The 24,398-nt window shown below is 43.9% G+C and overlaps 1 protein-coding gene across 1 annotated transcript in view; it reads left to right on the top strand.

The window, feature by feature from the left end:
- KIAA1549L (KIAA1549 like) overlaps window positions 1–24,398 on the top strand; it is a 317,368-nt gene that overhangs the window by 202,831 nt on the left and 90,139 nt on the right. Inside the window, exons 8-10 of the mRNA XM_044929278.2 lie at window positions 466–525; window positions 6,409–6,560; window positions 16,151–16,322. Of these exons, the coding sequence (XP_044785213.2) occupies window positions 466–525; window positions 6,409–6,560; window positions 16,151–16,322 (384 nt within the window). The remainder of the gene's footprint in view (window positions 1–465; window positions 526–6,408; window positions 6,561–16,150; window positions 16,323–24,398) is intronic.

Below are 24,398 nucleotides of genomic sequence, written 5' to 3'. Positions count from 1 at the left end.
ACCCTTAACATATATTAACTCTGATGGTCACCACACTATAAAGAAATGGGACCATTGCTTGTAAGCATTTAGCTACTAAACTTAGTCTTTGGAAAGATCCATTCAAGAAATAATTATTCCTAAAAATATGTTATGATGGGTAATTTTTTTAAAAAGAAGGCTATAGTTGACAGGTTCTCGTTGAAGGTCTTGACAGTTAAATTGTTTTGCCTTAAGAAGGTTTGGATGGAAAAGCTGAAAGCAGACACCCAAAAGCCTTAGAAAACTCTTCATCTGAAAGTTAGCCCTTTACTGAGTATTTTAGTTTTCTAAAAAGCAAGTTTCAGGCTGTATGTCCTAGAGTTCCCAAGAATGATAGAGCAGGATTTAGCTGCTTGGTATTTTGTCAGCTGTGTCTATTTCCCTGAACAAAATCTATATATAAAACTTGTGAAAGTAATTTGGTGTGTTTCTTGTTTGTTTTAGCACTGGAATACCCCAACCTTGATATATCAGAAACAACGAGAGACTACTGGGTAATTACAGGTAATCTCTTCTTTCTTTGCTCCTTTCACCCTATCAGGTTGGTTTATTTTTAAAAGCTTGCTTGCCTTTCAGTGATAGAATTGGCATCTTTTCTTGGATTCTGCCTTATAAGCCAAGGAGTTCCTTCCATAGGACCAGAAATGGAGTAAACTGAGATAAGAACCTGGGCTCTGTGACAACCTAGAGGGGGTAAGATGGGGTGGGAGGTGGGAGGGAGGCTGGAGAGGGAGGGGACATGTATATACCTATGGCTGATCCATGTTGAGGCAGAAACCAACACAATGTTGTAATTATCCTTCAATTAAAAATTTTTAAAAAAAGACATCACACTGAAGATGGGTGTTAAATAATCAGTTCAAAACAGCTACCTCGAAAGTCCCAGTCTGGAGCCTTCTTCTTGCAAAACATGCATCCATCAGAAGGAAGAGCATTAATCTGTGGAGGGCTGGGGCATGTCCATGCGAATGGTTGTCTATTTGTTTAAAGATCGTAGGCCTTTCTGCACTGCCCTACAAAACCCAGTGGAAGTCAGAGGAATGCCAGGCATGCACTTTTCTCTCTCCCTGGGCACACCCACACTGATCCTGTTGCAGCCCAGCGTGTCCTGACAGTGAAGGCGGACGGAAGTAGAAGGGTGTTTGGGTGGCATTTTCCTTGACATTTTCTAGCTGAGATTTATGAAATAGCAAAAAAAAGTTCTTGTTTGTGTTTTTCAAAAGCCAGACAGTAGCTCTGAAAATTAAAGAAGCAAGGATTAGAAGCAGAGAACAGAAGCTTGTAGGAGGCAGAGTGACCAGCTGGGTCATTAAGGGTGGTGCCGAAAGCTCAGCTTCTCTGTTCACTGGTGCCAAATTGAATCTCAGAGGCAGTTTGGAGTGAAGTAGAAATGGATAGCTTCATTGCTTTGCTAGCAGGGGATACCGCAAGCTCCTGCCTCAAAAAACTACATGTCCCAACCTGGGAGGATTTGATGAGGGGTTTTATAGCAATAGTTCAAGGTAGGGTTGCTAAAAAGATTAAGGTGTGTGTAGGGTCTCCAGGTGGTGCTGGTGGTAAAGAACCTGCCTGCCAATGCAGGTAGATGTAGGAGACGTGGGTTCAATCTCTGGGTTAGGAAGATCCCCTGGAGGAGGGCATGGCAACCCCCTCCAGTATTCTTGCCTGGGAAATCCATGCACAGAGGAACCTGGAGGGCTACAGTCCATAGGGTTGCAAGGAGTTGGACGTGACTGAAGCGACTTAGCATGCCCGGGGTCTCAGGTGGTTGGTCTCCTATTCTTGACGCACTTCTCTGGTCCCTGTAAATCTTGCCTCACGTGGTTTTGTGGCAGCTCTCTCCTTCATTAGCAGCTGTTCTGGATCTGCCCTTTGGAACTCGGGGAAGGTTACAGTGGCTGGAGTCTTGCCTACAAGAAATGGGGACAGAAAGGCTTCCATGCCCAGGAGCCCCAAAGGGTCCTCCTCGGTTTCAAGGGGAGGGACAGGAAGGTGTTGGTCTGCTAGAGCTGCTACCCTAGGCTCGGGGGTGAGGGTGGGGGTTTCAACCACAGGAATTTATTTTCTCATAACTCAAGAGGCTGGAGGTCTAATATCAAGGTGTCAGCAGGGTTATTTGCTTCTGAGGTTCTCTCTCCCTGGCTTGGAAAACATCCACCTTCCCTCTGTGCAGGTCTGTGTCTTAATTCCCTCTTCTTACAAGAACACCAGTCATTTAGGACTAGGCGCCACCCTAATGACCTCATTGTATCTTAATTGCCCTATCCCAAACAGTCACATTCTGAGGTCCTGGGGGATAAAACATCATCAGATGCGGTGTGGGGGAAACAACTCCGCCCATAACAAAGAGGGAGCAAGATTTTGCAAGTCCTGGAAGATGAGCCTGGACAAGCAGGCCCTCCCCAGCCTCCCTCTTCCCTTCCCTGTCTCCTCCCTCCCTTGCGGTCCCAAACAAGCAGTAGCTGGGTGCTGGCTGGAATACTAACTAGGAGCTCGGTGAAGCCTGCTCAAGACCTCTCCTAAACTGCAGAAAATTGTGTTTCTTTCTGCCCTGCAAAGCCATGGATTTGCAGAGATTATTTTACCTGCAAAGAAAGCCAACAAAAGAAATGTGTTTACAAAGGAAAACAGCGGCGACCCACCAGAGCTTATGCCCAAGAGAGACAGTGCTAACCCAGCAGCACATTTTTGAAGCCAGCAGGTTATGTAACACTTATAAAATCATGTTTCCTGCCCAAGGAATGCTTTTTTTTCAAACTTGCAGATACATACCCCCCCCTTCTCTAACTTTAAGATTGACGTTTGATGGTAAGACACCCTGTCCTTGTCAACCTCTTGTTTTGTCCTTTCCTCAGGTACCTCTGTCTGAGTGACACGTGCTTAATAAAATGCTCCATATATGGTCTTGTTTTCAGGATTCTCTTGCGACTTGACCCCCGCCCACTCACCTGGACATCCCTCACTTGTTATCGCTGGTGCTGCTGTTGGTAATCAGCATACACAATGACCCCCCACCCAACTCATCTCAACACTGTGTTCGGGGCTCATTGGACCAGTTGATTTCTACTTGAGGGGCAGGGAGAGAGGGGAAGAGTTTCAGGTTTCAGGAGGACCCTCCTGCCTTCCCTTTGGCCCATGACCACTTTCTAGACCTGTGGGCAGTCACCACCAACTTTTACCGTCATTTCTAGAAGGGGTAGGAGATTGGGAACGGAGAGATGAAGATAGCTTTGTTCAACCCATTCCCCAGGCCAGGAGCCTGAGGCCACTGGGCTTCTCAGGGGAAAGGAGAGGAGCTGTAGTCCTGGAACACAGCTCTGTGTTTTCCAGGCGATTCCTTCCTCTGCTGAGGACTGTCCAGCAAAGCAGGAGGTGCCTTTGAGCAACAACGGCTACTGCTTGTGGGCATCCTCTCAAGGGCTTTATGGCACTATGCTAGAAGCAGTTTTCTTTTATAAAGTATTCTGTTCTTCATGATACGGTCAGGAGTAGCTTATGATAACCCTGTTTTCGGATGAGGAACTGGGGCCCAGAGGAACCTGCCCAAGAACACTCAGTCGGGGGGCATCAGGATTCAAACCCAGGCTCCCGGCTCCAGCCCCCAGCTCTTATCCAGCTGGAAGACTGTCCTTAGGAAGGACACATCCTCTTTGCAGACAGAGCCATGAGGCACGTGGGAGCTGCCCAGCTGTTGATTCCGTGGAACTCTGTGGCAGGTTACCGTAACTTCCTGCACTTCCCTGGAGGCATTTTTTTTCTCTCAATTTTTAAAATTGTGGTAAAATACACATAACATGTGATTTATCATTTTAACCTTTTTAAAAATTATTTTCTATTGGAGTATAATTGCTTTACGATGTTGTGTTAGTTTCTGTTATACATCAAAGTGGATCATTTATATGTATACATATATCCCCTCCCTCTTGGACCTCTCTCCCACCACCACCCTCTGATCCCTCAGCTTCAGGTCGTTACAGAGCGCCGAGCTGAGCTCCCTGTGCTATATAGCAGCTTCTACTAGCTAGCTATTTTATACATGGTAGTGTATATATGGGAGAAGGCGATGGTACCCCACTCCAGTACTCTTGCCTGGAAAATCCCATGGATGGAGGAGCCTGGTAGGCTGTAGTCCACACGGTCGCTAAGAGTCAGACACAACTGAGTGACTTCACTTTCACTTTTCACTTTCATGCATTGGAGAAGGAAATGGCAACCCACTCCAGTGTTCTTGCCTGGAGAGTCCCAGGGACGGGGGAGCCTGGGGGGCTGCCGTCTATGGGGTCGCACGGAGTCGGACACGACTGAAGCGACTTAGCAGCAGCAGCAGCAGTGTATATATGTCAATGCTACTCTCCCAATTTGTCCCACCCTCTTCTTCCCCGCAAGTGTCTGCGAGTCTGTTCTCTACATCTGCGTCTCTATTCCTGCCCTGGGACTAGGTTCATTGGTACCATTTTTCTAAGTGTACAACACAGCAGCATTAAGTACGTTCACAGAACTGTGCAGCCATCACCACTGTCTATCTCCGAAACGGTTTGTCACCTGGAGGCTTTGACTCTTCTCTTCTTTGATGTCTGCCCTTTCTGCATCACCACTGGGATTTCTCTAAAGTAACTCATGATGACACCCCTCAACCGTCCTGCATTCCCTCTCTCACCCTTGTCCCCTGGTCAGGAGAGGCCAGCATAGGAGTAATCCTGCAGCAGTTGGCGCTGTCGTTTTATGGGAGGGGTATCTTTGAACTTGAAAGAACACGAGCTCTCCTCCTGGGGTCAGGAGGTGGGTCAGCCCTTCCTCAGCCTGACAGCTGTGTGACAAGGGCTTGGAGGGGCCTTTCTGGGACCCACCACCGTGGGAGGCACAGGAATGTTTGCAGGAGTTTGTTTGCAGGAATTCTGCTGAGCTGGGAGTCCCTCATGAGGGCCCTGGGAGGAAAGCTGCTTTATGCCCTTCACAGGGATTTTTTTTTAGGATTTGTGGTTTCAAAGAAATAACTTCTGAAACTCAGCTGTGGGTTTCACTTTTCTCCTGGTCAGTTTCGACATCGCTGTCTCTATCTCATTGTCATCTGTGCCCTGTTCTGGCCCAATACGGCCATTATATCCAAGCTCTTTTCAGATCCCAGTAGACAGGGTGGTATTAATGGTCCTTGGCTGGACTGTAATAGAACAAACTCTGCTAAAGGAAAAATCTTGTATTACATCCCCAACCCGTGTAAGTTTTGGTCTAAGAAGATGAGAATTGCTTTTAGCATTTTTGTTTTCAGGGATGACTGTGTTTGGAGGGAGTGTTTTAGGTGTTTGGGGAGAAGTGTGCTTCTTCCCAAGGGACTTGGAAGAAGGGCTGGCTTGGGGAATAGACAGCATAAAGGCAGTCGCCCCATAGTAAGTGACTGCAGCAGTTCTAGGATGGTCCTGCGTTCATTACAGTCCTCCTCCAGGCACCAGCCATAGCCTGGAATTCCATATCCGTGCTTTACTTACTGATTACAGATACTCCAGGTGTGGATAAAGTCCAGAAGTGGAGGAAGGGTAGAAAGAGAGGGTTTCATTTACCTTCCACACAGGAGGCTCTGTGCTACACTGCTATATACATCTCATCTCAACCTTAAAGCCCACTAGAAATATATTTGCTGTGATGTAGCCTTTCTTATTCCATTTTACAGAGAAGGACTTGGACTCTGAGAGGGCCAGTGGTGTGCCCAAAGTCCCCCAGCTGGCAAGTGCCAGTACTGAGAGAGCCCACTCCTTCGATCACACGATCCTGCTCTCAAGTCAGGAGGGTCTCTCCCCAGGAGAGACCCCTGGGGCCCTGGGCAACTTTAGGAGTGAGCCCTGAAAGGTCCCCACTGACGAGGGAGGGGATGACAACACAGCAGGGTGGCTTGCCCACATGGAAGGGGCTGAGTAGCAGGATGGAGCTTAGATCCTTCAGCAAAGCTGTTGGAAAGAAGAGTAGAATCAGGGTAGCGCTGAGCCAGGAACCACCGAGAAATCCAATCAGCTGTTCCTGCAGCAATGCTGTGTTCCCATACAGACTCTGACTGAACAGACTATCTTAAAAAGGTTGGGACCTAGTACAACAAGTTTGGGTCATTACGCCTGTCCCAGTTTGTGAAGGCAGGGTTTCAGGGGTTCGGGCTTAAGCCCCGGCTTTGCTGATTACTAGCTGTGTGAACTTAGACAAGTCACATAGCCTCTTCAGCGTCTCAAACAAGCGGACAGTGATTCCTAACCCCTGGGGCGTCGAGAGGGAAGGATGGCCAGACCCTAACAGGGGTTCAGGCCCACGGCCCTTATGGCTGGTGCAGGCCCGGCCCTGGTGGCCGTGGCTTCTGAGTCAGCAGTGAGCCTCTCCCCTGACAGCGCCTCTGTCTTCTGTGTCCAGTGCTGCAGGGCGTGGACAATTCCCTGGTGGGCCTGCACAACCAGAGCTTCGCCCGGGTCATGGAGCAGCGCCTGGCCCAGCTGTTCATGATGTCCCAGCAGCAAGGCCGGCGGTTTAAACGGGCCACCACTCTGGGAAGCTACACCGTACAGGTGGGTGCGTGCAAAGACTATAAGAAAGATATGGAAACGTGCTTCCTGAGCTGAAGTAGATTGTGCTGCGTGCCGAGGTGTGTGCACACCACAAGCTGATGAGGCCGGTTAATCCACACTGCTCTTACATTTGTGGGGTTGGTGGTCATAATCATCGACATTGTGCAGGAGGGTGAGAGCTGCTCTCCCGACTGTCTCACTCTGGATTGCAGGGGGAAGCAGGTCTCAGAAGACATGCTGCCCACACGTGCATATTTATTCAACAAAGTGTTATTAGTAAGTGTCAGCTCCCCCGCAACCTGCTCTGGAGGCTGGATGAGGTCCCAGCTTTCAGGCCTCTCAGCACCATGGCTGTGATCAGCAGAAACACCCATAAGCCTTCCAAAAGTGGGGTTCTGTTGGCCTTGTCGTGTCTGTTTCAACAAACAGAGCCCTCTCCATTTATAAGGGACACTTGACCACACTGAGATTTAGGGGAATACACTATAGCAGACACTGCTGGGGCCCTGCCCATACTTGCTTACCATTTCTATGAAGGCTGGTAGACTTCCAGCATCATTTTATTCAAGGGCTGCTCTTGAGATGCCAGAACCCACTTTGCCCAGTCATGGCTGGCTGGAAGTACCTGGGACTTCACTGACAGTGGGGGTGTAAATACCACAGCTCTTTGGTTTCTTGGCTGGGAGAATTCTGAAAAGTGTGCTTTAGGATCATCAGCAGAGCTTTCCCACAGAATTAAGCTTTGGTTTCCCACCGTGGTGACTCACTTCCTAATGCACCCCTTGTCAGCTCCTTTCCGCCCTCCCACCACTCCGTCAGTTCTCTGCACCTCTCCAATAAATGACAAGCATTCAGCTCTTCTCAGAGTCTGCTTCAGAGGGAACCCAACAGACATACCATCCTGAGGGTAGAGGCTCTGAGCCACTCTAGATTCTTTATCCAATTCAAGCAAGAGTGGGAATGTCTCCAGCATATTCTAACCAATCCACATATCTTGAGTACCACTACTTCTACCCAATGAGAATCCATTTCCAACATTTGTTATGCTAATCAAAGCTCTGTGGAGCAAGGTATCAAGTTATAGAAGCACTTCTGGCAGGCGTTTCTAGAGAGTGGGCTTCTTCTATGGCATCTAGCCAACTGTCCCTGGGGTGTGAACTCCTGATTGGTGACTGACCACATCTAGGGTATAACTTAACCCAAACACACATGCATGGTATTGCACTGTCTAAGAGAACACTTTAAAGGAAATTACAGACATTACCATAGTCTGTCTGCAGATCATGTCCCCAGGCAATCTTGGAAGTACAAGCAACCCATCTTTTGGAACACAGTTTCCTACATCAGTCAACATCCCGCCCCTTAGGGAGACTCCAGGTATCCCATTCGCAGTTGGTGTATTTGGCCTCTTGTCCTATTGAACGTCGCTTCGGTTCTAAAAGTCTTTGGGGTCTAAGACAGCCTCGTGATGAGGTAAAGCGGTCGTTAATTTCATGTGCCAGGTTTGTGGGGGTCCATGTGAGCCCTATAATTCACATTTCTCCAAGTAACAGAAAGGAAGTCTCTGGGATTCAGACAGTTGAAATGGAGTTTGCCTTAACTGAAGTGGGAGAAAGAATCCCCCTACACTCACGATTATTTGTTAACCTAAGAAACGCAACACATTCTAAGTGCCTAAAAGAGCCCAGCAAGGTGTTTTTTCCTCTTTTTTCCTGAGTATTCAGTGTGTGTGACCCCTTTTGTTACCTGGAAAACCTGAGTGAAGTAACTAGGGATTTATTTCTGCAAATCTCCAATTTACCAAGGGTGTAGATCACCTTCCAACATCATCCTTGGAGGAATTTGCTAGGAAGAATTTGCTGTTAAATTGAAATTGAGCAAAGTTATTAGTTGCTTGAAAGTTCATTCATCTCATATCTGGTTATATTAATGCTCTCCCTACCTCCTCTCCCACTGGGGACAGAAATAACACCCCCAGTTTCCCAAATAAAATTCACTCTGTAGAGCTTACATCATCCGTCATGCAGAGAAGCCTTTCATCTGGGCTCAGATCATTTTTAAAGATGAGCCACCTTCATGAATATGGAAATTTAAATGTCTAGAATCTAAAGATATTTCTCTAGTGGATATATTTGAAAAAGTGAGTCCAAAGAAGACATACATAGGACCAGTAAGCATTTTTAATTGTGTAACTCTATTTGTCATCAAAGTAATGCAAGTTCTAACGACCACAAGATGCCATTTTCACCTACTTAAAGTGAGTGAATTGGTACTATCCAGGGGATAGTACTTGACGGGGATGCAGTGAAATGGGCACCCTCAAACTCAGTAAATGGGAGAACATGTGAGTAATTCAGACAAGAACCTTTTAGATGGTCACAACCTCACCCCTAGAAATTCCTTTCGAGAAGATAAAGGTGAACACAAAGATAAAGAGGAGAGAGCACTGTTTCTCAGAGTGTCCGGAAAATGGTTTTATAAGGTGCCCATCTGACCAGGTCCGTTTGGGCAAGGCTGCATCCTCTAGAGCATTCTTGAAGATTCCAAAGGTATATTAACATACAAAGACTCTCAAAAGACCTGCAAGTAATCTCCTTGCCTTTCTGCAATATGCTGGTTTCTAAATTTAAGTACCATCAGGAAGATCCCCTGGAGAAGGAAATGGCAGTCCACTCCGGCACTCTTGCCTGGAAAACCCCATGGATGGAGGAGCCTGATAGGCTACAGTCCTTGGGGTCGCAAAGTCGGACATGATTGAGCAACTTCACTTTGACTTTCAAGACCTTTGTTTATAATAATATCTACATTTCCCTGATCATACTTATCAGTAATTACCTTAAACGTAAATGGGTTGAATGCCCCAACCAAAAGACAAAGACTGGCTGAATGGATACAAAAACAAGACCCCTACATATGTTGTCTACAAGAGACCCACCTCAAAACAGGGGACACATACAGACTGAAAGTGAAGGGCTGGAAAAAGATTTTCCATGCAAATAGGGACCAAAAGAAAGCAGGAGTAGCAATAGTCATATCAGATAAAATAGACTTTAAAACAAAGGCTGTGAAAAGAGACAAAGATGGTCACTACATAATGATCAAAGGATCAATCCAAGAAGAAGATATAACAATTATAAATATATATGCACCCAACATGGGAGCATCGCAGTATGTAAGACAAATGCTAACAAGTATGAAAGGAGAAATTAACAATAACACAATAATAGTGGGAGACTTTAATACCCCACTCACACCTATGGATAGATCAACTAAACAGAAAATTAACAAGGAAACACAAACTTTAAATGATACAATAGACCAGTTAGACCTAATTGATATCTATAGGACATTTCATCCCAAAACAATGAATTTCACCTTTTTCTCAAGCGCACATGGAACCTTCTCCAGGATAGATCACATCCTGGGCCATAAATCTAGCCTTGGTAAATTCAAAAAAATAGAAATCATTCCAAGCATCTTTTCTGACCACAATGCAGTAAGATTAGATCTCAATTACAGGAGAAAAACTATTAAAAATTCCAACATATGGAGGCTGAACAACACGCTGCTGAATAACCAACAAATCACAGAAGAAATCAAAAAAGAAATCAAAATTTGCATAGAAACGAATGAAAATGAAAACACAACAAGCCAAAACCTGTGGGACACGGTAAAAGCAGTCCTAAGGGGAAAGTTCATAGCAATACAGGCATACCTCAAGAAACAAGAAAAAAGTCAAATAAATAACCTAACTCTACACCTAAAGCAACTAGAAAAGGAAGAAATGAAGAACCCCAGGGTTAGTAGAAGGAAAGAAATCTTAAAAATTAGAGCAGAAATAAATGCAAAAGAAACAAAAGAGACCATAGCAAAAATCAACAAAGCCAAAAGCTGGTTCTTTGAAAGGATAAATAAAATTGACAAACCATTAGCCAGACTCATCAAGAAACAAAGGGAGAAAAATCAAATCAATAAAATCAGAAATGAAAATGGAGAGATCACAACAGACAACACAGAAATACAAAGGATCATAAGAGATTACTATCAACAATTATATACCAACAAAATGGACAACGTGGAAGAAATGGACAAATTCTTAGAAAAGTACAACTTTCCAAAACTGGACCAGGAAGAAATAGAAAATCTTAACAGACCCATCACAAGCACGGAAATTGAAACTGTAATCAAAAATCTTGCAGCAAACAAAAGCCCAGGTCCAGACGGCTTCACAGCTGAATTCTACCAAAAATTTAGAGAGGAGCTAACACCTATCCTGCTCAAACTCTTCCAGAAAATTGCAGAGGATGGTAAACTTCCAAACTCATTCTATGAGGCCACCGTCACCCTAATACCAAAACCTGACAAAGATGCCACAAAAAAAGAAAACTACAGGCCAATATCACTGATGAACATAGGTGCAAAAATCCTTAACAAAATTCTAGCAATCAGAATCCAACAACACATTAAAAAGATCATACACCATGACCAAGTGGGCTTTATCCCAGGGATGCAAGGATTCTTCAATATCCACAAATCAATCAATGTAATACACCACATTAACAAATTGAAAAATAAAAACCATATGATTATCTCAATAGATGCAGAGAAAGCCTTTGACAAAATTCAACATCCATTTATGATAAAAACTCTCCAGAAAGCAGGAATAGAAGGAACATAGCTCAACATAATAAAAGCTATATATGACAAACCCACAGCAAACATTATCCTCAATGGTGAAAAATTGAAAGCATTTCCTCTAAAGTCAGGAACAAGACAAGGGTGCCCACTTTCACCACTACTATTCAACATAGTTTTGGAAGTTTTGGCCACAGCAATCAGAGCAGAAAAAGAAATAAAGGGAATCCAAATTGGAAAAGAAGAAGTAAAACTCTCACTATTTGCAGATGACATGATCCTCTACATAGAAAACCCTAAAGACTCCACCAGAAAATTACTAGAACTAATCAATGATTATAGTAAAGTTGCAGGATATAAAATCAACACCCAGAAATTCCTTGCATTCCTATACACTAATAATGAGAAAACAGAAAGAGAAATTAAGGAAACAATTCCATTCACCATTGCAACGGAAAGAATAAAACACTTAGGAATATATCTACCTAAAGAAACTAAAGACCTATATATAGAAAACTATAAAACACTGGTGAAAGAAATCAAAGAGGACACTAACAGATGGAGAAATATACCGTGTTCATGGATTGGAAGAATCAATATAGTGAAAATGAGTATACTACCCAAAGCAATTTATAGATTCAATGCAATCCCTATCAAGCTACGAACGGTATTCTTCACAGAGCTAGAACAAATAATTTCCCAATTTGTATGGAAATACAAAAAACCTCGAATAGCCAAAGCAATCTTGAGAAAGAAGAATGGAACTGGAGGAATCAACCTACCTGACTTCAGGCTCTACTACAAAGCCACAGTTATCAAGACAGTATGGTACTGGCACAAAGACAGAAATATAGATCAATGGAACAAAATAGAAAGCCCAGAGATAAATCCACGCACATATGGACAACTTATCTTTGACAAAGGAGGCAAGAATATACAATGGATTAAAGACAATCTCTTTAACAAGTGGTGCTGGGAAATCTGGTCAACCACTTGTAAAAGAATGAAACTAGAACACTTTCTAACACCATACATAGAAATAAACTCAAAATGGATTAAAGACCTAAATGTAAGACCAGAATCTATAAAACTCCTAGAGGAGAACATAGGCAAAACACTCTCCGACATACATCACAGCAGGATCCTCTATGACCACCTCCCAGAATATTGGAAATAAAAGCAAAAATAAACAAATGGGACCTAATTAACTTTAAAAGCTTCTGCACATCAAAGGAAACTATTAGCAAGGTGAAAAGACAGCCTTCAGAATGGGAGAAAATAATAGCAAATGAAGCAACTGACAAACAACTAATCTCAAAAATACACAAGCAACTTCTACAGCTCAACTCCAGAAAAATAAATGACCCAATCAAAAAATGGGCCAAAGAACTAAATAGACATTTCTCCAAAGAAGACATACAGATGGCTAACAAACACATGAAAAGATGCTCAACATCACTCATTATCAGAGAAATGCAAATCAAAACCACTATGAGGTACCATTTCACACCAGTCAGAATGGCTGCGATCCAAAAGTCTACAAGTAATAAATGCTGGAGAGGGTGTGGAGAAAAGGGAACCCTCTTACACTGTTGGTGGGAATGCAAACTAGTACAGCCACTATGGAGAACAGTGTGGAGATTCCTTAAAAAACTGGAAATAGACCTGCCTTATGATCCAGCAATCCCACTGCTGGGCATACACACCGAGGAAACCAGAAGGGAAAGAGACACGTGTACCCCAATGTTCATCGCAGCACTGTTTATAATAGCCAGGACATGGAAGCAACCTAGATGTCCATCAGCAGATGAATGGATAAGAAAGCTGTGGTACATATACACAATGGAGTACTACTCAGCCATTAAAAAGAACACATTTGAATCAGTTCTAATGAGGTGGATGAAACTATTATACAGAGTGAAGTAAGCCAGAAAGAAAAACACCAATACAGTATACTAACGCATATATATGGAATTTAGAAAGATGGTAACAATAACCCTGTGTACGAGGCAGCAAAAGAGACACTGATGTATAGAACAGTCTTATGGACTCTGTTGGAGAGGGAGAGGGTGGGAAGATTTGGGAGAATGGCATTGAAACATTTGTAATATCATGTATGAAATGAGTTGCCAGTCCAGGTTCGATGCACAATACTGGATGCTTGGGGCTGGTGCACTGGGACGACCCAGAGGGATGGTGTGGGGAGGGAGGAGGGAGGAGGGTTCAGGATGGGGAGCACATGTATACCTGTGGCGGATTCATTTTGATTTTTGGCAAAACTAAAAATAAAATAAAATTAAAAAAATATATAAAAATAAAAAATAAAAACAAACAAAACGACACACAAAAAAATAATAATATCTACATTTCCCTGACATTTTATTATGACCATTTGTAAACTCACAGAAAAGTTCCAAAAATTATGATGTAAACACACATATACTCAACATCTCGGTTCTAACATTAACAGTGTATGAGGTTACCATTTTATATTTGATAACATATATCATTTCCATACCATAGATCAGTTTGGACTGTTCTAAAACCTCATATAAATGAAATCCTACAGTAGATTCCCTTTTGTGTAGTCTTTTGACTCTGGAGTGTTTTTGAGATTCATCCATGTTGTTCTTTTTTTTTTTTTTTTTAGCTTTTGTATTCTTTTAACTTTTTTTTTTTACTTTTTTTTTTAAATTTTATTTTATTTTTAAACTTTACATAATTGTATTAGTTTTGCCAAATATCAAAATGAATCCACCACTGGTACACATGTGTTCCCCATCCTGAACCCTCCTCCCTCCCTCCCTCCCCACTCCATCCCTCTGGGTCGTCCCAGTGCACCAGCCCCAAGCATCCAGTATCATGCATCTTTTATTCAGTAGGTTATTGCTTTTTATTGCTGAGTAACATTCCCTTGTATGAACTATACTACAGGTTGTTTATCCAAGCATTGTTTATCCATGCTTCTGTTGATGGACACCTGGGCTTTTCCCAATTTTTAGCTACAATAAGCAAAGCTTCTCTGAACCCTCTTCTGCAAGTCTTTCTTTGGACATGCGCTTTCATTTCTCTTGGGTATGCGGGAGTGGTTCACAGGGTTGGTGTATGCGAATTCTGTGAGACACCGCCAGACCTTTCCCCAGAGTGTACTGATGCTCCCACCAACCAGATGTGGAGTTACCCCACCTCCTCATTGACACAGGGTTGTCAGCCCTTCCTATTTTAGTCATTCTGGTGGTTGATAGTGATGCCTTATGGGTTTTAGTTTCATTTCCTCATTGAGCATCTAAAAAAACATGCTTATTGGCTCCTCAGATATCTTTCTTTGTGAAATGTCTGGTCAGATTATTTTAAAAGCCATTTTTTATTGGATTGTAGTAATATTTATTTTTAATTGTTATTTGTAGCATACATACTCAGGAGCATAAAAATATGCAGAGTTTAAAGAACACTAATATAAAAAGAACCCACAACCCAAAGAGAATTACTGTTACCTTACCCCAGAAGCTTTCTCTGTGTCTTTTCTGATTATACCTACTTGCTTCCTTTCTACCAGAGTTGAGTGTGCTTCTGGATTTTGTATTAAATCATGCCTGTGTTTTCTGTATAGATTTTACCATTCTCATGTGTATCCATAAGCAGTGCATCATTTGGTTTTGTTTGTTTTTGATCTTTATATTCTGTAATTTGTCTCTTTTGCTCCATATCAGGTTTTGTATTCACCCATATTGGATCAAAGAGCCATAGTTCTACTACTCTATAATATTTAATTGTGCAACAGTACTATAATTCATTTATCCACCCTACTGTTAGTGACTTCTGAATTTTTGTTTTTTTTTTTTTTAGCTATTATGAACAATGCTGCTATAAACATTTTTGTTACCTCTTTTGATATCCTGTGAAACTTGTAATCTGTCAGATACACTTTGGGAAATACTTACATGATGCCATATTTATCAATGGTGAATTATGCTAGTGAAAACTTGATAACAACCTAAATGGCCACAAATGAAGGTTTAGTTAAGTTTATGAGACACACACACAGTAGAACATTATGTAGGTATTAAAATTTATGTTTTATGTGTGATTATCAATTGTTAGTTACAATACTGAAAAATGAGTAACAATCTAGGTGTTTAACAATAAAGGATTGGTAAGTAAGTTTATGAGGTATGCCTTGGAATGCCATGTAGAAACTAACGTTTATGCTTTTATTATAATTAAGCCCCTATGGATGCAAGTAAAAATGGCAATATATAATATTATACAGGAAGTATGATAAATAATTTTGTAAAATGATAAATAAGAGGCTTGTGTGGAAAAAAAATAGTAGCAAATACTCTTAAATGATGATAGTAATTAGCTTGTGGAGGAGGGGTTACAGGTTGTTTTTATTTTTTCATTTCTCGATGCTTTTCTGTATTTTCAAATTCTCTGTAGTGCAGTGAGAAAAAGCAACAAAGGTTATTTTAGAAAAAGAACTTTGAGTCTCCAAACCCTGCTCTTATCAGAGACCTTTTGGATTGTAGACATAGAAGTTCATTTTTTTTCCCCTTCTCTGGCAATTGCAGGAATTTGAAATTAGAAATCTTGTTTGAGCATAACCTAACATGCCCTGAATTCATGTGGAGGCCTATTTTCAAATGAGGCCAGAGTTCTCTGGAGGCTGGAAGACTTGACCATTTTAGCGTTTCTTCTCCATCTCAAACTGTTCTTCCCAGATGTTTGTATTTTCAAGACTGTTTTCTCCTCCCTGCCTTCCTCTTCCAGCGATAGCAGAGTTCCTTGAGACATCGGTGTTAGGGAGGTATGCGAAGGTTGATGCCTTAAATATATGTTATGGGTCCACTCAGCTGGAGAAGGCTTCACAGTCAGGAGTGAGCCTGCTGATCACGTGAGTAATTGCAGAGTTGATGCACAATGCCCTGTAAACAAAGCCTATCTTTTTCTGAAAGATGGTAAAGATGCAGCGGGTGCCAGGACCCAAAGACCCCGCGGAGCTGACTTACTACACCCTGTACAATGGGAAACCTTTGCTGGGGACTGCAGCTGCCAAGATCCTGAGCACCATTGACTCCCAAAGGATGGCCTTGACTCTGCATCATGTTGTTCTTCTGCAAGCTGACCGTAAGGGGACAGTCTTTCTATTCAATATTTTTAACATCAGTAAATATTTCCTGTTCATCCAAGTGAGTCCCTAAACTCATATTAGTAGACCCAGAGCTAAAAATATTTCTATTCTGGAAGGTTCTCAGCCCAACCAGCTGTTTCCTGTATTGTTTAAAGCAATAGGTTTTGGGTGAAAGTGAAAGTCGCTCAGTAGTGTCCGACTCTTTGTGACCCCATGGACTATAGAGTCCACGGAATTCTCTAGACCAGAATACTGGAGTGGGTAGCCTTTCCCTTCTCCAGGGGATCTCCCCAACCCAGGGATTCAATCCAGGTCTCCTGCATTGCAGGCAGATTCTTTACCAATGGAGCTCTCAGGGAAGCCCTGATATGAGGTAGCTATCAGGTTTTGGATAAGGGATGTGTTTTGGATACTAGGGTGTAATACTGCTTTGCCCCAGGTCCTACCCACTCTTGCTCTTCAGTATAGTCTTGTGAACAGCTAGAAAAATCACCACTGCTAAGATTGTATTTGTCTGCTGGGGAATTAAAGGTAATTTGATTCAGTAAACTTTCCAGAGTCCTACATGAACTGTGCTGGAGGACACAGAGAAGTGGGCAAGACTTGCTAAATCCCTGCCTTTAAGGAGCAGAGAAGGTGTTGATGCAGATATAAAGGTGTAGAATGCAGATATGCTTCGAGGAGACAATGTGATCGATACAGGGCTCAACAGAGGTACAGATTGCTCTCAAGGGGTATTGCTCTCAAGGGGTATCTGGGTATTAATAGAGAAAGGGTATGAAACATAATAACTGCCTCTTTGAGGGCCCTCCCCATGGCAGCTGCTATGCTTGTTGCTTTACATAGATTTTTCTCTATTTCTCTGTGGCAACTTTATTCAGCTCCCAGTTACAGATGAGGAAACCTAGGCTCAGACAGGTTAACTAACTTGCTCCATATCACAGAATTAGTACTTGACATGATATTAACTCCAAGACAGGAATCTGAATCTGAGTTCCAAAGTGTGTTCTTAACTGTATTGCACGCTATGAATCCAGCCGAGGGAGGGGAAGAAGGTATAGTCCGGAAAGAGGAAGCAGCAGGAGCAATAGAAGGGAAGTGAAAAGTACCAGCAGTGCTTGGAAAAAAGGAGTCAAGTTTCCTGCAGTACCGAAGCATGAGGAGGAGACGATGGGGGTAGAAATGAGCATTGCTTAGGAGACTCAGGCCTTGCATGGCAAGGGAAGGGATTGTACAGTGATGAGATTGGTTCTGGGGAGCTACTGGAGATTTCTGTGCAGGGGAGTAGTATCATTGAAAGTACCCATTATCTAGGGAGATTAATCTGTTGTCAGTGTTCAGGTTGAGAGAAGGCAGAACTAATGAGGCTTTCTGATGGCCCAGGCATTAGGGACCCAAATAAGGGCTTCAGAGAAACCAGGGAATAGGTGAGCCAGGTGAGCAAACTGTGTGGCAGAAACGTTAGATTCGGCAGCACGTGGAGCATGCTCTAGGCCTGGAAGGCCTAGCTTGATCTCCTAGTTGGTGTCCACACTCCTTAGGAACCTGACACCTGGCTCATGGTTTTCCTCTCCTCATCTTCTGCCTTCGTCCACGGTGGGTGTGGCTTCCATGGGGATGGTCCAGCCCGTGTGTTGTTATGGCCCTCACTTCTGCTCAGCCAGCACATCCTCATAGACACACCTTTGCGTAGAAATGATGATCACCCTCTACAGTCTTGCCTTTAAAATGTTTTTAACTCAGATTCTCTTCCTCTGCACCTCTGTCCTTCCCTCCCTGTGGGCTCTGTCCCATCTCTGGTCAGATCAATGACCTCATCAGCTCTGCTGTATCCTCTTCATGTGTGTGTCCCCAGGCTCCATCCTCAGCTCTTTATCCATGTCTCCAGGTAGAGTGAATTGTAGAGGCTGGGAGTGAAAACCACTGCAGGTGTCCAGATGAGAGAGGAATGTGTCAGAGGTAGAGACTCAGAGAAGATATTTTACATATTTTTGCAGACAGAACCAGTGGGACAAGATAATGGGTTGTGTATGAGTAGGAGAAGGTGAGGGCCAAAAGACTCAAGGTTGACTCCGAGGTGTTTGCTTGAGTCACTTGCTGAGATGCAGAAGGTACAGAGAGGAGGTGGTTCAGTGGGGCAGTGGTGGGGATGGGGAGATGGAATCGAGAGTTTGGTTCTGAACATGTTAGTTTATACATGCAAGTAGAGATCAGGAAATACTAACTTGGGAGGAGTCATCAACACAGATGACATTTAGAGTTAAGGGAGTTCATGAGATTAACCAGACTCAGCACGATTTAGAACTAAAAAGAGGGTGAAAATTAAGGCCTGGGGAAGCTACATGAGGGAAGAACTGGAGCCAGCAAAGGACCCTGAGAAGGAGCATCCAGAGAGATGGAGGAAACCCAGGAGGAGGTGGGGTCCAGAAACAAGCAAAGAAAGTGAATGTCTTAGAAGGGGGTGAGCTATTGCATCAGCTTCTGTTCTTAAGAGGCAGAGACTGGAAGGACGGAGATGAAGTGGCCTTGCTAAACTGGAGCTTGGTGGGAACCTTGGCAGGAGGAGTTCCCAGGAATAGGTAGTGGAGACAGAGTGGCTGGAGCGGGCCCAGGAGACAGTGGAGGTGGGGAAGCAAAGACAGCAAAGGGAGAAGATTAATGAGACCACATAAGAGAGAGTGGGTACATTTGAGTAGTAAGACTGTAATAGAGAGGGAGAAATTGACAATGCAGAAGAGAGACAAGCCCTGCAGGAATTAAGTCCACACATGGACCAAGGGGGTGGCACAAGTGGAGGGTCAGACTCAGCAAGGAGCAGGGATGGCCCAGCCTTTGGCAGCAGGAAGGCAAGCGGAGCAGGGGTGTGGGTGTCAGTCACGTGGTACATTTGGTACTGGAAGCCTGAGGAATCTCTGTGGTTGTTTCTGCTCTCTTGGGTCATAATGAAGTGAAGGAGGCAGCTGAGCTTAGGATAGTGGAGCAGGGCACATTTGAGCCTGGGTGCAGTGGTACACACTGCGAATCAGCAAACTGATTAGAGAAACACCATAAGAGAGGAAGGCTCCCCACCTCCCAGCTCCTCATTGCTATGTTCAGACCATTTCTTCTATTCTGGAAAAATGCTAGATGCTTCAAAGCTGCCCCCTCCTTATTGCAGTCACCTCTAGACCCCAAGCTGACCCCCACTGTCCTTTGAAGTGTTTTTTTTTTTTTAACATTAATTTACTTACTTTTGGCTACCCTCGGTCTTTGTTGCTGTGTATGGGCTACTCTCTAGCTGTGGTGCATGGGCTTCTCGTTTCAGTGGCTTTTCTTATTTCAGAGCACAGGCACTGGAGTGCAGGCTCAGTGGTTATAGTGCACAGGCTTAGTTGCCCTATGGCAGGTGAAATCTTCCCGGACCAGGGATTGGACCTGCGTCCCCTGTGTTGGGAGGCAGACTCCCAACCACTGAACAACCAGGGAAGTCCATCCTTTAGAGATTTTTACCTGGTTCATTGTCTCCTCTTCTTCACCACTTCTCCTGCCCCAACCCATCCTTTACTTTGAGATCAGTTCCTTGACCTCCTTACTTCTACTCCCGGCCTCATTGTACTTGGGAAGGGGCAGCAATGGGAGAGCTGGCCTTATTTAGACCGGGAGGTGAATGAAGTGTCAGGAGAAGAGGTTGAGGCTAAGGGGACTTTACTGATGGAAATGCATGGGGAACAGTGGAAGGTTTAAGAGCGTGGGCTAGAGACAGCAGTCACAGCAGTTAGAAGGTGCTTGGAGCCTTTTGGAAATGAGAGTCGAAGGATCATCTAGGGATGACCTTAGAGGCGTGACTGCGGCTCAGAGAGACAGGATTTCAACTCTGTTCCACCTGCCTTCAGAGCTGCTAGCCTTCACCCTTACTTTTTTGACTCCTTCAAATCCACTTGGCCCTCCCAGCTCCCTTCTAGAGTAATTCTCAAACTGTTTTTTCTTCTCCATTTCATCATTACCTCCTCTTGGACTTTGCATGTGCTTCCCAAACGACTCAGCTTCAGCTTCTGTGCCACTAATGACTGTCTACATTGTAATTAGAGTCATTATAATAAACACAGGTTCTGATCGTACATCTACAACATTGAAAAAATATTTGGTGGCTCTTCACTGTTCACAAGAATAAAATCCAAGCTTCTTAAAGGGGGTCTTCCAAGCCCTTCACGACAGGTGCTCAGCAAACATTCAGATCCCTTCACAGCCTGGTCTCCAGGCTTCTTTCCCAATCATACAGCCTACTCTTCTTTCCTTCAGACCCAGGGCTTCAGCCACATGGGAGGATTCATTCTTCACATTCCCTGTCCCTGACTGCTGAAGCGTGACCCCTTCCCCCAAGTTCCAAGGGCCTTCATTGCCCTTATCCCAGTGGCCAAATGAATTGTTTTCTTGCTTTCTTCCTCATGAGCTCTTTAAAAGCAGGTACCACATCTCATTCCTTTCTGAATATCCAGCCTCAGTTACTGCCTGGCTCTATTCTTGTGAAGGCCTAGGACCCGCCTTTGCTAAATGCCTTTGCCAGGCCATGAGTGAGGCATGTGGTTGGAAGACACCATAGCAGAGCAGTTGAGAGCAGAGCCTTTGCAATAAGACAGGAGACAAATGAATGACCCTCTTTGACCTACATTTTCCTCATCTGTAAAACGGAGAAATAAAAACACTGACCTGGGAGAACTACTAGGGGTCTAAATGAAACAATTATTGCATATAGAGGGTTTAGTATATCCCTGGGGCACCTATTAAGCACATAATAAGTGGTAGCTGAATGTCTCATTTATCCATAAGGTGGAAGGACTCAAGGAGAGTCTATGAAGAAGCAAAGGTGATTTGAAGGTTAAGAGCCTATATAATTCAGAGAACAGGGTGCTGTTAATGAAATTAGAGAGGGAGTTGGCGAGGAGAAGCTCTTTTAGGAGGGAGAGTGTGATTTATTCACTTAGGGCCATGATGAGTTTAGGTGATGGACTTTCTTTTGTTCTTCTTTTGGGGGGTAGGGCCCCCCACCACATTGCATAGCATGTGGGATCTTAGTTCTGGTCAGGGTATAAACCCATGTCCCCCATAAACCAGGGTTCAAACCCAAGTCCCCTGTAGTGGAAGCATGGAGTCTTAACTGGACTACCAGGGAAGTACCTAGGTGATGGACTATTAAAGGGTGCTGTGGGGGATATATAGGACTGAAGTTAGGAAAGTTGTTGGAAATCCTAGTCTGAATCCCAGAAGAGAGGCTAAAGTCAACACTATAGACTTTGAGAATGTTGTAAATACAGAACAGAATTAAAATCCTGGAGAAATTCTGGTCCTGGAGGGAGTACAAAGCAGAAGACAGACCCTGGGAAATGCTTCCACCCAGATGAAGAGGACACTAAGACCCATGAAGAAGAGGAGAAAGAGATGTTTTAAATCTCATTTTCTCCTGCTGCTGCTGCTAAATTGTATCAGTCGTGTCCGACTCTGTGCGATCCCATAGACGGCAGCCCACCAGGCTCCTCTGTCCCTGGGATTCTCCAGGCAAGAATTCTGGAGTGGGTTGCCATTTCCTTCTCCAGTTCATGAAAGTGAAAAGTGAAAGTGAAGTCACTCAGTCCTGTCCGACTCTTAGGACCCCATGGACTGCAGCCAACCAGGCTCCTCCGTCCATGGGATTCTCCAGGCAAGAGTACTGGAGTGGGCTGCCATTGCCTTCTCCGCATTTTCTCCTAATAGTTCTTAAATCAGCCTTCGATGTAAATCTAAGGTCAGCACTTTGAATGGAGAATCACGGTGTTGAACAGACACCTCCTTATCCCGTACTGTGTGTTCCAATGTTTTCTAAATTGCTAGGTCTAGGGCCGAAGTGCAGGGCTTCTCAGGTGGCACTAGTGATAAAGAACCCATCTGCCAGTGCAGGAGATGGAAGAGATGCAGATTGGATCCCTGGGTCAGGAAGATCCCCTGGAGAGGGCCATGGAAACCCACCCCAGTATTCTTGCCTGGAGAATCCCATGGGCAGAAAAGCCTGGTGGGCTATAGTCCACGGGGCTGCAAAGACTTGGACACGACTGAAGTGACTTAGCACACACACAACACAGGGCCAACGGGCAGTGCCCTATAGTGGAATGTGTGATGCCCGCTCTCCCCATGTCATCTCCGGGAAATGGGGCAGCAGTGACTTCTAAAGAAGTGGCTGCATTCCCGATGGAGGTTTTTATCTGCTCTTTGCAGGATCTGGAGTGAGGGGTCCCTCAGAGAGCTTATCCAGCTGATGGCGTAGGACAGTTCTTCCCATACACGAGCAGACCAGGGCAGGAACTGGTTTCCCTTATGTGGCCGTCAGACATCGATCTCAAAAAATATCACTTAAAGAAAGCTATATAGACTGGCCCTTCAGTAAAGGGAACTCTCATTCTTTCAACAAATATTTATTGAGCACCTAGTATATGTCTGGCACTGTTCTAGGCCCTGGAGATACAGCTGTGAGCCAAGCAGGCAAACACTCTGCCCACATGGATCTTATATTCCTAAGTGGGCAGATTAAGCAGACAAAATAACTGAATAATATGTTATATGCTAGTAAGTACCATGGAGAAAATTTAAGCAGGGAAGAGGCTGAAGGATGCCGAGGAGATAATGGTTGCAATCTTAAATTGTTTGGGGGTGTGAAGACGATATTGAGGAAGCAACTTTTGAGTTGCTTCTTGAGGATACCTGGGGAGAAAATTCCAGGCAGAGAAGGGGTGGGGTTTGAGAGCCAGTGAGGAGGTCCCTGATGGAAGAGAGCAGCAATGATGAGTCACAGATGCAGCAGAGGGTCCACCAGCGGTAGAGCCTCATGGGCCACACCTGAGTGGGATGAGAGCCGCAAGAGCGTGTGGGCAGGGGCACGATGGGCCTGAGCTCTCCCCAGCTTTGGGGATCTGAGTTAAACCCTTCCTGTGTCTACTCACACCAGTCATGATTTCTCATGTTTTGGGAGTCATGAAGACGAGCTGAGAACTTTTTTGAATGGATTCCTTCTCCTTTCACCATTTGCTCTACATGAGAGTAATTCTGAGTTCAGATTATAGGGACCTTTTGAGTTCATTCACTCTGACCAATACTTTGTGTGTATACACTCATACATGCACACACTCCCATTCATATGCATTAACTCAGAGCTGACTTATACTGTATATTTCAGAGAAATGACTTTTTATGGTTTAAAAAAACACATAGTCTAACCTCCCTGGGGCTCAGTTTCTTCATCTGCAAAATGGGTATGAGAGTAAAAGCCTGACAAAGAGTGTATCCCAGTGCCTAACGCACAGTAGAAGCTCAGAATGTGTTGTCTCAGTTTCCTATCCTTCCTCTGACATTGTTGCAAATTAAATAGCCATTTGTTCCTTTTCACCTCTGTACCTGACTTTGTAGTTTTAGATCATTATGCCAATGAATATATTAGGTTTGGATGACTTCAGTTGACCTAACTTTACTATCGCTTTGACCGTTAAATGAAAATATTAATGTACATAGCATACCTTTATTCCTTCCTCATTTAAATAGAGGTGAAAGGATTTTCCATACTGCACACATCCATCAAAACAATAAAGCTGAGTAAAAGCTGAACTCATGTTAATATTTCATTCTTGCTAATGAAAAAAATACATATAAATATATTTAGGGTATCATGTTCTGATACACTATACATTTTTCCCCATCAGGATAGAATAGCCAAAATTGATATTTTTCACAGAAGCATTAAGCTTTAAAAAATGTTAATGGCCTAAAACTCACATAGAAATACTGAATTACTAAAAGCAGCAGCAATTACATGTTTAATGTCAACAGAAGCACATTATCTAATGAGCTGTTTTCAGAAGTTAATAATGTGATTAATCACCGATTGACAAAAACTGTGGAAAAGAAGTTATTTTGTACTAATAGCACTCCCGAGCCAAGAGCTGCCTGAGGGGAGGTAAATCTTGGCTAATGAGGTGCCAGTGGCAGTTGGGGGTGGTTGATGTCAGAGAAAGACCAGCTGGCTCCTCAGGCAGGTCCTCACCATGTGATGCTTACTGGTGGGGTCTTTGTAC

This window comes from Bubalus bubalis, chromosome 16 (genome assembly GCF_019923935.1).
Source record: "Bubalus bubalis isolate 160015118507 breed Murrah chromosome 16, NDDB_SH_1, whole genome shotgun sequence".
Taxonomy (NCBI): Eukaryota; Metazoa; Chordata; class Mammalia; order Artiodactyla; family Bovidae; genus Bubalus; species Bubalus bubalis.
The sequence above is the reverse complement of the archived record's forward strand: the minus strand, read 5'-3'. Positions and strand labels throughout refer to the sequence as shown.